The sequence below is a fragment of the Anser cygnoides genome, chromosome 4, assembly GCF_040182565.1.
Source record: "Anser cygnoides isolate HZ-2024a breed goose chromosome 4, Taihu_goose_T2T_genome, whole genome shotgun sequence".
NCBI classification, from domain to species: Eukaryota; Metazoa; Chordata; class Aves; order Anseriformes; family Anatidae; genus Anser; species Anser cygnoides.
Genome location: NC_089876.1, coordinates 33,107,599 through 33,125,298, shown reverse-complemented (window position 1 = coordinate 33,125,298; position 17,700 = coordinate 33,107,599). Strand labels below are relative to the sequence as shown.

Here is a 17,700-nt window from a genome sequence, read left to right as displayed (position 1 = left end):
AAAACAAAACACCAAATATAGCTGCAGTCATTAAACAACAAAAACAGAAGCCCCTTCTCTTCACTTCCAAACTGGAACAACAAACCCTGAAAGCGCATGATATCCTGGCAATCCCATTCTATATATATGGGTACTTTTTAATAATTAGGTGGAAAGAGATGTGATATTAGAAAGGGTGCAGAGGAAGAAGCAGGAAGAAAGACAGAGCAAACTGATTTTTTGAGGAAAGTCAATAAACCAAAGGCAGGATTTTGTTACTGAAAAAGTACAATTACATTAACAACTGTACAGCTTTTCTTCCATCTCCACTACTTAGCTAGTATGTCTTGTTCAGAAAAGACCATTCTTAATAATGAAAAAGGAAGTCATGTTGCAACAGTTCTTTCTGTGTTTACAAGATTCCCTCAAACATGCAGGCACAGTCTAATTTATTTGATTACAGGCTCTGTCCGGGACATCTGTCCAAGAACATATCTTTGGCAATCTCCTTTTAAGAAAGGAATTTCTTATTCTAAAATTATTGAACTTTGAATGAGAAGGGGTCAAAAATTAACATGGAAAATTAAAAGCATTAATGTAATCATTTCCTTAATACCCTTGCAGGACGCTACTTAACCTGGCTTCTTTAGAAGGCAGTGCCCTCAAAATTTCAGAACATTCTGACCCATTTATAGGAGCAATCCATTCATATTTGACAAATCCTAATCTTCTTAGTAATGCAGCACTTTGAAACAGAAACTCTGTTCGTGAGAAGGTTCTGCCCACAACAGTCTTCATTTGGCATACAAAACACATACAGCCTTTTCCCCAAACCAGACATGTTCCTTGTATTCGACAAATCACATTGTTCTTACTGAGAAGTGTCCATACATGTGGTTTGTAAACTAATTGATTTACACCCACTGATTCATATCCTGAGGTTTAAATGTCTTCAGCTCTGAAATCCTGTGTGAAATTCTGGGCTCTGTTGCCAAAGGCTGTGCTAAGATTTCATTCAAATGACATTGGCCTGTGTTACTTTTCCTAATTAGCTTCCAAAACTTTGAATACTGTGAACATGATCGAGATACCAGTCAATAACTATACGATTATACAGGCAATAGCTAATCCTGCAAAGATTCACGCAGAAACATCATGTTTTATAGTTTTTTACATCACAAGATCTTGACACACTTAAGAAACTGAAATGACATTTACTTCACACAGGCTTTTATGTTATGTTTCAATATCAGCCTTGTAAATGAGAGATGAAAACTGAGAAAAAGACTACTGATTGCATTTTTTTCAGTCAGTCTGGTGGTGCACAGTCTGAATCTGCTGAGTGTGCAGAGACACAAAGAGGTTGCGAGTGATGCTTTACAACAGGACTATCATCTCACCACTTAGCTACAACCAGCCATTCCCAGTTTGCAGTTCCAGAGAGGAAATTCTCCAACATTACTAATCCTCCCCCCACATACTTCTGTCAAATTTGACAAATGAGCACAATTCATTTTTGAGAGTCTTCACTTATACCACAAGATTGTCAAGCATTAAAGATGTGGCTTACCAGATCGCCACATATAGACAGGTCCCATCAGGGTTCTTTAAGTTGGTAGCATATAAAAAGAAAAAGTGATCCATTTGGAAGGTAGAATGCAAGAATATACAGAATTTTCTTTTTCCACATAGATGAAGTGATACACCATCAAGAATGGATTAAACCTTCTCCACATCTTCACCTAGCAAGAGTGTTTCTTCTCACTTGGAAAATAAGAGTCCAGATAACAGATCATGCCTGGGTACAAGAAGTGGCAGACCCAGATAGGTCTGTCAGAAAAATTCTCTTTCCTCTCATGTATTTCAGTTTCTTTCTTCACTGAATCCACAGAAACCAGCTTCTTCAGCATGTCTAATTACTGTATTTTGTTTAAATTGTCAGCAACAATAAATTTTTCAAAGGTGTGAAATCAAAGCAAATATGCAAAATGAGATGCACTTTCCATTAGAAAGTAATGGGATAACCTCAACCATGAAACTTAGAAGACGGGATGTACAGAGGGATGAAAAAGTTGATCAGACAGGTTCAGCTAGGTAGCCTACCTGTGTTAACTGCTCTCAGGATGATTCAAGATCATGGGCTGTGCTGAATAGAAAAACCTCCTTTTAATAGAGATTCCAGTTCTGAGCCCTGTCAGTACTTTGTAGGATTACAGAGATGCAGAGGGAAATGATACTGTTGAAGGAACTGTTGCATAAAATGGCTGGTATTTCAAGACAGTCAGATGAAACACTCTGTTTAGTCTGTCACGTTTAGAGAAAACCTCCAGAGTTCATCAAGTTGCAGAGGTATCTTTTTGGCCTAATCATCAGTAATAAAGCAGGAGCTGATTTTCTTTGACAGAATTTGATCAGAGAGCAATGAGTTAGGAAAAGTATTTCAGTACTATGTCAAACAAAATGTCCTGTTCTATTATGTTACGAGGACAGGAGCTTGTAAAAGCAGCAATACAGTATAGCCAAATAAAATGTTCACATTGTGGTGAGTTCTACAGTTTCTTAGTATGGGCGATATATCAGATTCAACAGAAAATCAAGATAATTAATGGAAAATAAGATACTATTCTGTGATGCTGGAAACTATTCCAGGGAGAACTTTGTTATTACATAAGGCAAAGAAAGGGAACTTGCAGGGGAGAACTAAAATGACCTCCTAGAAAAACCCTCTGCATGAATCAGTCAATACAGTATAAAGGAGCTGGCACAGTTTTGACAGCCAAATTCAGGAAGAGTGTTTTACTGTCTTGATAATCTCTTTTGTCCTTAATTTGTAAGACATCAATGAACAAGTGTTTGTACTTCGAGTCATATCTATCCACAGTGCCTGTACTATCATGCAGATCGTAAGTTGAGCATGTAAGAGTTGCCGCAGAAAAAGCAGAATCTTGAATACTGATAATCTGGGGGATATTATTATATCTTTTCAGTTTCTCCATATTGAAAAAAAAAAATCAAGTAATGTGAAATACTTTGGACGTGGAAGATTTTAGTCTCATAGGAAATATAAATCTTTTCTCCTTTTAGTTCTGAGATTCTTCTCAGCTTTTGTGCAGTGTGGGTCTGCATTTGACTAGAATGCTGGAAAGATGCAGTCAGTAAACTGGAACATCAGTAGTGTTTTGAGAATGAGGTTGGCTAAACTAAAATTACTTGAACTCATTTTTTATTTCATTTTTAACTTTAGTTAGGCTCTCAGGGATAAAATGACTACGTAAGAGTCCAAGTAGTTCACACCCTCTCAAGAGATGAAGAACGTTTCATTATGTAACGATGGCTTTCCTTAGCTACAAAAGGGATTTACCCAGTGATCACTCTACAAGATGAAATTGTCTGTGATAGATTTTTTCCAATGAAATTCAATTTAGACTTCCAGGTAACTTGGAGCAACTGTTACAATTTATGTGGCCAGTGAGATATTGTGCCAATTTATCTGGAAAAACGTATTTCCTTAGAAGTTGATAAGTATTCTCTTTTTCTACTCAGAACCCCAAGAATAGTTATTTCAGGTCTTGTCCATTTTGCCAAATGACTATTTGCATTTGTTACTGCTGTCAATTTGCCAGAGTAACCTATGCATTTTTTTCATTGGTCTTCTGGATCTCACATAATCCTGTTAATTTCTGGACTTCATCTTCATAGCTATCATCAGAGAGTTAATTCTGATAGAAAAACAGAGCAAGTTACCCAAAGACTTGTTTCACTTGCCCCAGTGGACAGCTTTGTTAGGTGCTAAGTATCTTGTATGGAGACTAGTTACATAGGATACAGTGGACACATTCAGTAAGCTCTTTATCACTGAAGATAATCAGTGATTACTTCATTCTGGATAGTTGTTCAACCCATATCTAAATCACAGCAACAAAATTTGTGCTGCAAGATCAAACTGATGACATATGGTACTGTCAGATGGATGATTCTCATCCGTAGGCAGTCCTTTAGCATACTTGGTCCTGTTTTGGTATTCCTGAACCAGTCAAATCTTCTCCTTTCCCACTTGGTAGCTTGTATTTAGATACAGTTCTGATATTAGGCTGCTTTTTAAGTCTAAAACGGCTGTGAAATTGGATATCCATTTCTTCCACATTTTATAAAGTAAGGATTAATCTCTACTTCTCTGAAGGAAGGACTAAATACTGTGAGTTTTTAACAGTTGTTTTTCAGATAGTGAAAGAACGAAATCTGTAAGGGAAAATAGTGTTCTAGATGATTTACCTGGAAAATGTCTGAAGTAAGTGGGAAGCACTTTGCCCATTCTGTAATGGTCAGAAGGAATTGGAAGAAAAAGTTGAGAGAGAGAGACCCACTTTCTGAGATAATACCAACCTCCAGTTGTAGTGTTGTGTCTGGCTGTCTGGCTTTTGATAGGGAGGAAAAGTGGACCAATAATTTTTGAAGGAAGAGGGTCTTGTTGGAAGGAGCTGACACAATTCTCTACCCTTCCCAAATGGAAGAAATAATAACTGTGCTGAAGATGGGCAGAAGGGCATAAGAAGGTTTGAAGACTCTGGGGTCCCAAGAAGATAAAAATACATTTGACTAAAGTGAGCCTTAGTTATTTTAAATTACAGCATTCCTAAAATACATAGCAGTCATCATTATCTCCATTCCAGTAAGCTCAGGGAGAGCAAAACAACATTTTATATGAATTTTATCTTTACTAAATCTAGGAAAATTAAATATTAGTTTGGGCCTGAAACAATTCTGTTGAGCTTTGTAAAGTGGCTGCAGCTTGAAGCAGTTATAACCCATTGGATTCAGAAGGATATATTTCTAATTTTCTTGTCTCTTTTACAGAAAATTACAGAATTTCTTTCATCACCCTTGAAAGAAATATAGCAAATGCATCAGTTAAGTGCACTGTGCCATAATACCTCGGTGTTTACCTTAAGAGGGAGGAATTTAGTCTCTAAGTCTACTCACTAAGATTCTTATGGCAGTATCTATTGTAATACAAGTAGTCTAATAGCAGCCTGCACAGCAGATTCTTGTGTACTTAGCTGAATAATTATATAGGCATTACATAGTGACATACTATTGGAATCATTTATTTCGTTCAAAATTAGAATATTTCTACCTACTTCAACTTTATTCTAAAACTGAATAATCTTTGGCTTCAGAATACTTTTCTCCACATTTTTTCAGACTTTGTGGTAAATAGCTTTTATGTATTTGTAGAAAAGCCTGTTTTTCTAAAATACAAGTGTGTCTCAAATGTAAGAACTGAGATATGATTAATATTGCCTTGTTGTCATTGTGCTTAATTTTCATTACCGGTAGTGGTGTTCCTACACTGAAAGCCTAGGTCTGAACATTTCTAAATACATAGCAGATCTGCTTTTGATATTCATAGACTACTTTTTATCAGAACTGTGGTGTTCAGCCTCTTTGAAATAACAAACAAAATGTGGAATTAAGGCAACATTTAATCACTACAATTCATCATTCATTTAGCAGACAACAGCAGCCAGGCATACTGATACTTTCATTTACTTTCCCTTCCTGTTTAATTATTGTAGATAAATCTTTTGACATGAGTGCACTAAAAGGAGTGCACAAACCCCTGATCATAAGTAAGACAGTGGCAAAATAAAGTGCAAATGGAGAATGATTATTCTACCCCTGTCTCCGTTAAGCTATAAGAAAATCGCAAGCAGAGTGTTAGAGATCTTCCATTCTTCTGCCCAGCAATCAGAATTGGGAAGGAAATTTCCCCAGAGAAGGGAAACATAAGTGATGTGCTACCAGAATTATTGAATTGTCACATATTGTATTACTGTACTGTTGTTGTAAAACATTCATTACAGTACTGTACCAGCATTCAAAGTGCTGCAAAACAAAACAGAACCCTATACAGTGATTAATTTATGTTTTTCAATTGCCTGATGTGAACCTTTTCAGAGGGAAAGGTCTTTTCTAAAATAGCTGTTAAAGGGGAAGTGATTCTTAGCTGTCAAGAAAAGGAAAGGCAGTTCAGAGCTGTCCATTGCAATCACAGAACCCTAACAACAGCTACTGACTGCCCAGGTGTCTATGCAAACAGATTAAACTTCAGTGTTAGGTTAACATTGATTTAAAAATACAAACTGTTTGTAAACTGGTCGGTGAAGCACACATTTATTGTACCACAAGTGCCTTTAGTACTTATGATCCGTGTATTAATAACTAGAACTAAAACAAATATAAAATTACTCCCCAAAGTAACTTTTTCAGTGTAAATAAATGAATGTAAACACAGTACTTATGAAAATTCTGTGTACACATACATGTTTTCTCTTTCATTGTAAGGGGAAAGAGTGTGTATGTGTACCTCTGATTCAGTAATACTCAAATCAAAAACCTGTCATTTGGAACTTAATGATTTTTCAAATTTCTTGATAATTATGAAAAGCTGAAAGACAAAAATGCAATATTTGGTTTCATAACACAGTGCAAATATAAATGTCAAAAGTTAGAAAGATCTTTTTCACTTTACAGGCCAAATGGGAATGCAAAATGCTACTTAGTGAAATGATTTCACAATAACTTTTTCTGTCTCAGGTGGTGCATCTTCTTAGTAAGGGAAAACTCTTCATATGTTTACCTTCTGAAACTGCCTTTTCACCAGTTAAGGGGACATAGATTAAAAAACTCTATTTATAGCTCATATATTATAAAGTTCATATATTAAAATGCTCTAGAAGTAGCTTGGGCTCTTAATATTCCATGTCTCAGTGAAACTCTGCAACACAGACGCTCATCTGGTTGAGTCGCTTTAAAAAAATGATTTAGGTTTCTAAGTCATTATGGCATTTTTATTTTTGTCTTTTCATTTTAGTCATGGGCCTTAATCCCATATCAAAGCAGGTTCAAATCAGAGTTAACATTAGCATCTGGCTAATGTTTATACCAAAAGGGAACAAAGGAAAAGGAAGTGGTTAAAACAATTGGACTATTGCAAAATATGACTCTGTCTTTATAAAAAGCTCAGTGATGCATTTGTCATTTTGCTTTCTATCAGCTTGTAATTGCTACTTCAGTTAGAGATCAAACTCTAGAGAAAATGGTAGGACAAAATAAATAATACCTGATTTTTATATATTTTTATGTATATATCTCTTTCAAATCTTTCCATTTTTTTAAACAGAAAATAATCATTTCAGGTTTTTAATCTGATTTATAAATAGAAAGAAGACATGTTGATTATCTTATTGTAGCTTATTTTCATCTGAAAACACAATTTAAAAATTATATAATGAAAAAAAATTAAAAATTCTCACCAAAATGCTGCCGGCTCTGGAGTAAATACTGCAGCTACTTTACAATGTAACTACCAAAAATTTGGAAGTAAAATTTAAAATCCTGGAAATAATTTATAGCAGGCAAAAGGAAACTTGTAAAATTGGAATGCATCATTTTTGTCTGTGGGGATGTTAATGACTGGAGAGACAGGGAGTCTTACCTGTCTGTAACAACTAAAGCCTTGTCAGTAGCTATATTAGGAATTGTAATAGATTAGAATCACATTATGACAAATTCTGTTTTTAACAATAAATTCCTTTTAGTTGTCAAGTAATGGTTGAACATAAAAATATAAAATTGGCCCTTTACTACTGCAGAACACCTACAGCACACATGGAACAGAAGCGAGAAGAGTGCTGCTAACCTCTCACTTGTTATTGCTCAGTTTGCTTCTGTGTCAATGAAAGAAAATTGGTGCTTTCTGTTGACATTTAATATTTATCAATATATGATTATAAAAATAAATACAATTATGTCTATAACAAGCAAATAGCTGAAACGTTTTTGGCAAAAGGCATCTTAGTTTTCCTTGGAAGAGACAGTTTATTTCTGGTAAGGAAGAATATTTGCTGCCACCTTCTGGACTTCAATATTACAGTTTCGAAGAAGGTCTTAGAACACGAAGCCTTGCTTACTTGTGGATAAAAGTTTGAAAAACAAGTGCAAAGTTGCTCCTAGTTTCCAACCTTTCTATTTTGTATTGTCAATTGAAGTGTTTAAAATTAGTATTAAATGAAGACTATGGATTTTTTTTCTAAAATCAAATCAAAACTATATTGAATATATTGTGATTCTTGAAGGTCATGGCACTATTGTTTCTGAACATTTCCAAATGAAAAGGTACATTATCCAGTTCCATATAATTTTCTTATCAAATATTCCAAAACAAACTCTTCAGCCTTGTGGTTTTTTTTTTCCTATTTACTTCATCCCAGATGATTCAACCATCTGACATACATTTTAACCAAGTGAACCCATATGGCTCAACAATTTCAAGGAATGAGAGTGGGGAAATGACAAAAATTCTAGCCTCCTTTTCCTTGAAAAGCAGTACTACTACTTCATGCTTTAGAATTGTTCTGAGACTAATCCTCTTTGTGTCTGAAGTGTATTCAGATTTGCCTATTTATATCCAAGCTGAGAACCTTTCAGTAATTTTAGTTAATACTGGCTCAGCAGGAAAGTCAGGCTCAGTAGGAACACCTTATCTGTTACTCAGATAGCTCCTGAGAGCTCAGGACAGCACTGATATTCTGTTAGGCAGCGGGATTCTATTCGTTATTACAGCTCTAAGCTGCTGTATGTTGTGAAATGTCTGGGCACACACAGAAGAACAAGGAGACAGACCTTCTGCTTTCTCTGCCTGTGTAAACTGCAGGCTTTGTCCATCTCCACAGGCTGGAGAAGTCACTGAGGTGTACCACAGCTCCTGCACTTGCTGCACAGCTCAGTTTTCATTCACAAAAAAGTGTTGTGCACAGGGTATGGTGCATACCCATATCACGACACTGGGGCTGAACACAAGGCTGCACACTGACTGATCAGGACTGAGGTGCACTGCAGAGCATGTTGCCTCTTGGCAAAGCTCCAGAGCTCCTGTTTGGCCCAAGCAGCTTCAAAGGGGAAAACACTTGATTTAAATACGGAGCAGCAAGAAGCAGAATTTCAACAGGGTGGAAGAAACAGGCGAGGGAAGGACAGAGAAGAGGCTGGACAAAAGAAAACCAGGGTACAGGAATACTTGATGCAGAAGGAAAAACTGTATTCAGCACTGGCTTGGAGAGTGATGAGACTAGGTATTGATGGCCAAGATTCCCGAGTTTGGATGAGAAGATTAAGGAATAGAAAATTGACCTGTGTAGCTCGCAACGAGTCTACGATTTGGAGACCAGGACAAGAAGGAGATAAGATGAAGAAATGGGGCCATGAAGGCACATCGGGGGAAAAAAACCTGTGCTGACTACTGTGTACTTTCCTCTAGAGCTCCAGAGAAATTTAATCCCTGGAAGAATGGAGTTTGTCCTTCCTGGATCTCACTGATGTCAGAAAAGACTGCAGAGCCACACCAGAAAGCTGTGCCATCCTCCCAGTGGTGGCTCACAGCCAGATGTCAACATGCACTTGCTGCCATTTACTGTAGTAGCATGATGGCAATTGTTTGGGGTGGTTCAGGCTATGCTGGAGGACCTTGTTGGTTGCAGTGTGCTATATGGTAGTTTTCTGGGGTTTGGTTTGTTTCAAAAAAACCCTTGGGTCTTAAACACACAAAGTTACCTTGAAACAATGCAAGTAAATTTGGAAGGTCAAATATTCAAAAGCATCATTGGCCAGTGCATATGCATTTTTATTACATTTCAGGGCTTCTGCCCCATCCAGTGCACTTTCAGGGTTTCTTTTAGCAAATACTATGATTATATGGTAAAGGAGTATATTGTGTGAAAGATGCTTTCACTGGGTGGATTTCAGTGCTGGTCACTCAGTATTCCCTTCTCTGGGCTTCCACCTGGAGACCTGTAACCTGTGAATACTCATGGACTGATGTTAAGGAGAACCATGCTTTCGATATATTGACTAGTTCTTATACTATGATCTGAAGATGCTGAATGTCTTGAACTGGACACCCAAGGCTACTGAGTTTCCTAATATCAATGCTTCCATCTTCATTTACTCATTTGTAAAATGCAGTGGTGTAAAAATGAATTACAGCTTCTGAATCAGTTGGATACTAACAAAAAAATCTATGAGGAAATAAATGATTCTGTATGAAGAGCATACTTTGAAGAGTGCACATTAGATAAGAAACGGTGCTAAGCACAGAACAGTGTCATTACAAATCGGTGAAGAGATATTCATCAGTTGAGCAGTACCATTCTGTGCCCTGAATTGAGTTAGGAGTTCTACGGGGAAAAAAAAAAAAGAAGAAAAAAAAAAAAGCAAGTGATGAGGTGATTACAGGTGTTTTTGTCACACAAATGCTTGAGAGGGCTGAAGTAAGGTGACACATTTGTTTCAAGTGCCTCATTTTGCAATCTAAACAGTAGTGTTTAAGACTGTTTTTTTTTAATAATTTTATACACATAAGGGTCAGGCCCTGGCTTTGGTAGCTTTCCTTTAGCAGGACCAGGTTGGTCTAGTTTCCCTACCAAACCATCTCTCTGAAAGTAATCTTAGGATGAGGAAATATATCTGAAATGCTTACAGATGTGCAGCAGAGTACAGCACAACTGCAGATGTATATCAACATAACAAGTCATGTTGCTCCTTCTCATTTTGTGGAATCATTTGAATTTTTAATGGAAAGCCATCATGAAAAAAAAATAAATCTCATTTGTCGTACCTCTGCACTTTCTGATATCAGCCAAAGAAGAAGAAAGAAATTATGTGCCAGTGTTTTCTGAAGAAATTCACAGCCCACTTTTCAGTTCACAAAAGATTCTTAGGTAGCAAGGCTAGGACTGGCAGAAATACCCATATATATCTAAACATGGTTATTTAACCAAAGAAAACAAAACTGCAGACAGATATTGAGGTTTTCTTGTCACCACATCTTCAACTATTTAAGGCTGCTTAAGCTCCAGTTTTAAGCTATAGACCTGATGTGGGAAAATTACCAAAATTCCAGGAAGAAATCTAAGTGCACCCAGATGCCCGTCCTTTAGTTTTGCTCCCAGTAGTAAAGCCATATACCAACAACAACCTGCACAGTGAGACTGTGAGAAGTAGCATTCTTACAGATCAAAGAAAAAATCAGTGGCAGTTATTGATGTTTTTCTCAATTAGGGAAAAAAAAAAAAGTATATTTTCTCAAGAACTTTCTTTAAAATTTGAAAATATTTGTCTGTAGGTTGTTCCTGTACAGAAACCATTGATTCTGATATAAGTATACTGAATTCTTGGCTTTGAAAACAAGTAAAGCTCATAGTGAAATGAGTGAGAGTGGTGCTTCATGGCAGCCTTTGTAACCCAACATGTGTGACGGTGGTTTGGAGGGTATTTTATTTCCATAATGTTCCTCCTTTTCTTCTGTATGTTCTGCATTTCTTAAAATAGTCAAAGTCTCTTGTTTTGGGTTTATGTGGAAACATCAAGAGTAGCGATCCATCTGTTCCACAATTTAGTGTTTATGCCTAATTAGAAATGACCTGTTTACTTTTGTAGCAACGTATCTTTCCATTGTCAGAGTTATGTTTTTAAGATGTCTGTCTCAAATCATACAATATAATCAAGGATTCTTGTTTAAAAACACTACTGATATATTGATTACCCTGCACACAAAGCCTTCATCTACTTAGTCCATCTGTAAGCATGGTTTGGTAAGTTATTTTTCTCATTGCAGAATTTCCTCAGTCTAAGAGAGTGAACAGTTACTGTTAACAATATACTTCCATGTAACTTTGTGAAAATTTCACATGCATTAAAATTAAAAACATTTTGTCAAGATCATTACAGACAAGAATAGATTTTTTTCCTCTGAAAACCGCAGAGTAATGGGAGGCTTGATTAGCATGGTATAAAAAAATAAATAAAAAAGCTTTTGCTGGCCTTACTTAAGGAAGCCAGTGTTTAAACCATGGAAATATCGTTATGTGGTTAGTCTTAGTTTGTAAAGGAAGAGCTCAAGTCTGTCTCCATAAAGATCCTTCCAACACATTCCACTTAGCTTCAGGATTACTGTTTTAATCATTTGACAAAAAACCTAAAGTGCTTCCTGTAGTAAGCATCCAGCCTGAAAAGCACTTGCCAAACATAACTCCTCCCTTATATAATTACATGCAAAAGTAAAGTTTAGGATAAAATAAGAGCAGTCATTGTCATGGGTACTATGAAGTTGTGAAGGTAGCACCAAGTGTGTCATGTAAATATCAGGTCACGTATTTTCCCAAGAAATCTACCAGCAGTAAGTTCAGAGCTTCTGAATCCACAGGTTTTTTAATATCTTGTCATCAAGTTTCTTCTTTGCATAACATTTCTTTTTCAAGCTGAGTAGATTCATTAAAAAATAACATTATGCCAAGCTGTGAAATTAAGGCTTGCACTTGCCATGCCGAACTCACAAAGCGATCAGTGGAATCTCCTGGGTGTTTAACTTCAGGCAAAGTTGTATCATGGTTGGTTAAAAGAAAAAAAAAAGTAATATTGAAAGGGCAGATCTTTTTATAACCACTTGTTTTGTGTTCTGAAAGCTAGGAAATCTGGATAAGGATCCTGGAAAAAGAGAGGAGAAAGATTTTGCAAATTGTTAGTTGCAAAGAGTGCTGTTGTTTCACTGGTATTTCCCTACCTCATCGTGTACAGAGGATTCCCACAGAAAGGCTGGAGCAGCGGGACGTGCTGGAAAAGCTGGTCCTGTGTTGGGGTGTTGGCCCGGCTACGTGGTAAGCAGTGCTCCTCCCAGATCACCTCATCTGGTATCCAGTTCTCTTTACACTTGCATCCCACTGCTGATGGGCATTTCTCTCTACTATCTTTCATCAGAGTTCACTTCAGCACTTTCAAAAACTGTCGTGTATAGGAGCTATCTGGGATAATATGTTTGTACATCTTTTGCCTCTGAGAGCAAATGTCTATTGATAGGGTCGGCTTTTTTTTTTTTTTTTAAGCTCGCTTTTCTCTTTTTCCTGGCCATTAACATTTCCATTTTTTCACAATACCTTTTTGTAAGTAGACGAAAAAAATCATGCCCAGTGATATGCGTGCTCTGTCATCCAAAAACAGTCTAGCAAATTTCAACAAAAGGCTTGAAGTTGTCAGTGCAAAATAATTAAGCCCTTCTTTCTGATTGTTTTCTTCTCTTGTACCTTCAGTATTTCATAAACCTGTGATAGATATTTTATCCTTTGCAGTCTCTGCTCTGGAGTTTTGCTTCTCTGCCACTTAGCAGTAACTTTCCTATATGAACCACATGCTAGCCTCTCACTTCCTAATTGCTAGAGCCTGGTAATACCTCAGCCTCATAGTATCCCTTTACTTCAAATACAAATTTGCATGAATTCTAGACATTCATTTTAGGGTGAATAGTAGCAGCACTCTGTCAAAAGGAAAACTCATTGCCGCATGATTGCTGTGGTGACAGCAAAATGGGTCACAACACTTTTAGGGCTGATTTTATGTTTTGATTCTGTCTCAGATAAAGTTAGGTATATTTTGGGTCAGTGCAAGAAAACTTTGGACAAAAAATGAACTGAAACCTTTTGGTGGCTGATATTTTAATGGCATTGGCTTAATCTCATAGTGAATTGTCTGTGCATCTAGGAGAGAAATGAGCATTCCCTACTGCACACCTTGCTGTGAGTGTATTATAAAGTCCCAGTCCATCAGCCAGGTGCTTTTGGAATCAAGTGGCTTATTGTCACTGGATATTGTCACGTCTTAGGACACTGACAAAATTATTTCTTCCATAAGAGAGCAGAAAGCAAAAGGATGAGCCGCACTTTTAAGAGATGGTATTGTTTACTCTGTAAATGTTCCTACAGAAAAATATATTTGAAATATCTTTCTGTTTGTTTCGAAATATGTTATCTTTTGCCAGTCAGGAACTTGGTAAGAGTAGTTTCCCTGGAGAAAGGGAGAGAAGCTAAACAGGTTTTTTTTCAATAAATAAATGTTGTTTCTTATTTTTGCTACAAAAATTTAACTTCTTATTTAAAAGCTATGCCTCTCCAAGACAAAACTTTTAAATTCGGGTTTTATAAAAAGCAGTTTATAACTGAATCATGGAAAAGCTGTCTCGAATGTGAGATCTAAGTTGTGTGGTGTATGGGCTCTAGTATGGGCTATAATCAAATGTGATAAATGCAACATAAAGAACAAATAGATCCTTTAATGTGAACATATTAGAAGTATTGTTATTAGGGGTGGCCTAAAATTCTATGGTATATATGCTTACAGAGTAAGCACAACAATTGCATTTTGGAGCTTTGTCATGTTATATTAAAAATTCTAAAAACTTTTTGAAAAAAAAAAAATAAAGGTTCATTTTTCTCTCATAGAAAAATTTCAGATGGCTCCTTTCTATGCAAACAGTCAATTTTCTTGCCATTGCATCTATGCTTAATGTCATCTTTACCTTTTAATTAGGACTCAAGGCAGTGAACAGCTTAATTTTCCTATAAATATCTGCTTCATGAGAGATTATACCTTGGATAAAACTGTTAATTTAAGTAGGCCAGTCTTCTGAAATATTAATAAGAATTACAGACTTACCTGATTGGTAAAAATCTTGAAGGCAAGTTGGATCCAAGCACTATGCATGTAGAATAGTGTATCTATAGGGTATTGAATTCAGACTTGGTCTTTGAATGGGATTTTCAAAAGATCTTGGTTGAATTAAGAGCACTACTGTCACTGGGGCTTTTGCTGTTAACTCATACTGATACCTTAAAAAGCCCTTCTGTCATTGCTATAGGCCATACAAAATACCTGTATTTGAGTAACAGCAAAAAATACAAATCTGATCAAGATCCAAATTTTTAACATAATTTCCTTTTCTTCTGTACAAGGTAAAGAGAAGATAGGCTAATAGCTTCATTCTGTACTGCAATCACAGAAGCTGATTATGTTTATAGTTGTCAACATGAATATTATTTAGACAACATCCTAAGTAAAATTGTGGTTTGTGCTGTTAATGAAAGAAATAGCTAAATGACTTTCAAGTTGATAATTAGAATAGTAATGCATATTATTTCTTACATGGAAGTGGCATGTAGGCATATACACATTAGATTTCAGTAATCCACACATTTCATACAGGATATTCAGGAGATGGTGACAATCTCCAAAAGTTACTGACCTGAGCGTGATAGAACCTGGTCACCATGCCAGGTAAGGCATACATCTTATCTTTGTGTTAACAAGATGTATCTTGTTAGTAGCCATGTGCATCAACCTCAACTCTTGTGGTGAAAGTACAAAACTGCTAAAAATCTCCACATTAGGGAAATATTCTTGAGGTGGTAAGGTGAACAAGTACAGAAGTGTGATTATAATTTGCAGGTGTATTTTACAAGAGGAGACTCTAGGTAAACACATGTAAGGCAACATGAGGCTGTCTGAAAGGGATTAGATTTCTGTGTATCTCTCTAGTAGCACAACCCTTGTCTTTGGCAGGGTATCTTTATTCCAAGGGAGGAAGGAAAGAAGGAAGGAAGGGAGGGAGAAAAGGGAAGGGAAGGGAAGGGAAGGGAAGGGAAGGGAAGGGAACAGGAGAAGAGGAGGGTGAAGGAGAAGGAGAAGGAGAAGGGGAAAGGGAAAAGGAAAGGGAAAGGGAAAGGGAAAGGGAAAGGGAAAGGGGAAGGGGAAGGGGAAGGGGAAGGGGAAGGGGGGAAAAGGGAAGGGGGGAAAAGGGAAGGGGGGAAAAGGGAAGGGGGGAAAAGGGAAGGAGAAAGGAGATTTCATATTAACAGAATTACATAGAAAACAGATTTCCCTTAAAAGATACTGTCAGTCTGTATATATAAGCGAAACAAAGCAAAACATAACAGGAAAAAACAACAACCAAACCAAAGAAAAGAAACCCAAACAGGCAGAGAAGAAAGGGACAAATTTAATGGTAGAAGAAAAATATAGATACTGACAGTGAAAAACGGATTGAAGGGATATCTCCAGAGGATTAAAATATTGCTACTCTGTTTCCAGGCAAATGTAGTGTAATTCTTTCTTGAGTTTTCCAAACAATTTTCTTCAAAATTTCCCATCCTTGTTCTGAATTTTAAGAGAGAGTTGGATCACATGGTCATTTTCTTCTAATGCAGTGAGTATCCCAGTCCAAATATTAAAGGAGAGAGTGAGATTTTGGAGGTCCAAAATTCAAAGTGATTTTTGTTGACTTGATTCCAATCTGCGTTTTATATGTCCAACCAAATTATTATTTTTTTCAAACTTAATTGCTGTTTGAGTTACCTTCATGGGACCAAACTAAGGTGTTTTTTTCATACTGGGGAATGCTTTCTTCATTGAGACAGATAGTTCTACAAAATCTTTGTGCACCACTATGATATAAAAGAGCCATATTTGGGTCTGTAGCTTGCTGGATCATAACTTAAATATGCCAACAGATTCTGCTGCCTTTACTCACAGAGTGATGCTCTAGTCTTATTGCACTTCTCTAATCTTGTTGCACACGGGATGGATTTTGATACCCTTACTTGTGTCAAACAACGTTTTGTTTCAGACCCAGCACTACTGATGTAAACAAGACTCTTTACAGAATAACATGATAAACTGTTCAAATATAGGCCCTTGATTTCAGCAAGATGTATTCATTGCAATATTATACAGTAGGTTTCAAGACTACAGACTCTTAAGAATTTTCTACAGTAGCAGTATTTCAATCCTTTGTACCGAATACAAGAAGTAAAAGGTGAAAGTATAAGACCGGAGTAGAAAGATTTAAAGTGGGAAGAAGAACAGTAAATCCCAAAGTGAAATTAAGAAAATACGTATGACAAACCAATCGGAAGACATGGCAATATTTATGATTTACTGTTAAGTGCTGATTTTTGTGGCATATGCTACTCTGGTTGCAAGAATCTTAAATATATGTATCCCTTCAGTTCTCAGTCACTGTGCTTTCACAAGAAACTATTGCATTACATTGCAGCTGCAAAACCCATCTCACCTCTCTGACCAATATTTTTAATTTAGTAGTTTCTATGTTAAATGCTGGATTCAAGGCAAACTTTGGCTAAAAATATGTCTGCGCTTGGGATGTCAGATTTCCCCAAAATAGGAAATCTTAGTGATTTTTCCAGCTGTCTTTCCACCTCCTTTAAATTATTCTTCTGCAGAACACTCTAGCATCTCTTATAGCACATTCTCTGTGAAATCACAGAGGCAATTCATGATTTTGGATCACAGCTGATCCACATAACTTACAAACTAAGCCCCTGACTGATCAATCAGATTTTTGTGGAAGGACCTTTGAGCCAGGACAGATTCTGACTGAATTCAGTGGGGCTCTGTGCATACCCAAAGGTCTATCCAGCTCTATTCTGCTAGTGATCAGTCAGAGTCTAATACTTTACCTATTTTATACTATGTATGTTAGTAATACATGTTAATATTAATATCATTTAATAAGGCACTTTAAAAAAAAAAAAAGTCCTCAAATCCCTAGGTCATTAGGACATAATTGGTGCAGGGGTCTGCTCCAATTGGTGCAGAAAGAAAGCTCTTTTCTATTAGTTTGACATACCAGGAATACTGCTTACTGTTGTTTGTGTTGTAGTCATCTTAAAGCAAAAACCTAGTGTCCTGCTTACTTAACACGATAGTGTGAATTTATTGCAGGATGTTATGTGTATAAAGCATCTGATATTATGCTTAAATATCCTAAAAATTTTTATCTATTTTGATTCCTTAAAAAAGTTCAAGTATTTTGGACCC

The 17,700-nt window shown here is 36.5% G+C and overlaps 1 protein-coding gene and 1 pseudogene across 3 annotated transcripts in view; one reads left to right on the top strand and one right to left on the bottom strand.

Moving 5' to 3' along the window:
* Positions 1-17,700, top strand: part of LOC125184060 (protein transport protein Sec24D-like) — a 212,545-nt pseudogene that overhangs the window by 56,771 nt on the left and 138,074 nt on the right.
* SYNPO2 (synaptopodin 2) overlaps positions 1-17,700 on the bottom strand; it is a 92,850-nt gene that overhangs the window by 4,350 nt on the left and 70,800 nt on the right. Inside the window, exon 5 of one of the 3 annotated variants that reach the window (XM_048074541.2) lies at positions 38-12,522. The exons of the other annotated variants lie outside the window; for them this stretch is intronic. Coding sequence (XP_047930498.1) covers positions 12,472-12,522 — 51 coding nt within the window. The 3' untranslated portion in view covers positions 38-12,471. Of the gene's footprint in view, positions 1-37; positions 12,523-17,700 lie in introns of those variants that run through there. 3 annotated transcript variants of the gene reach the window in all.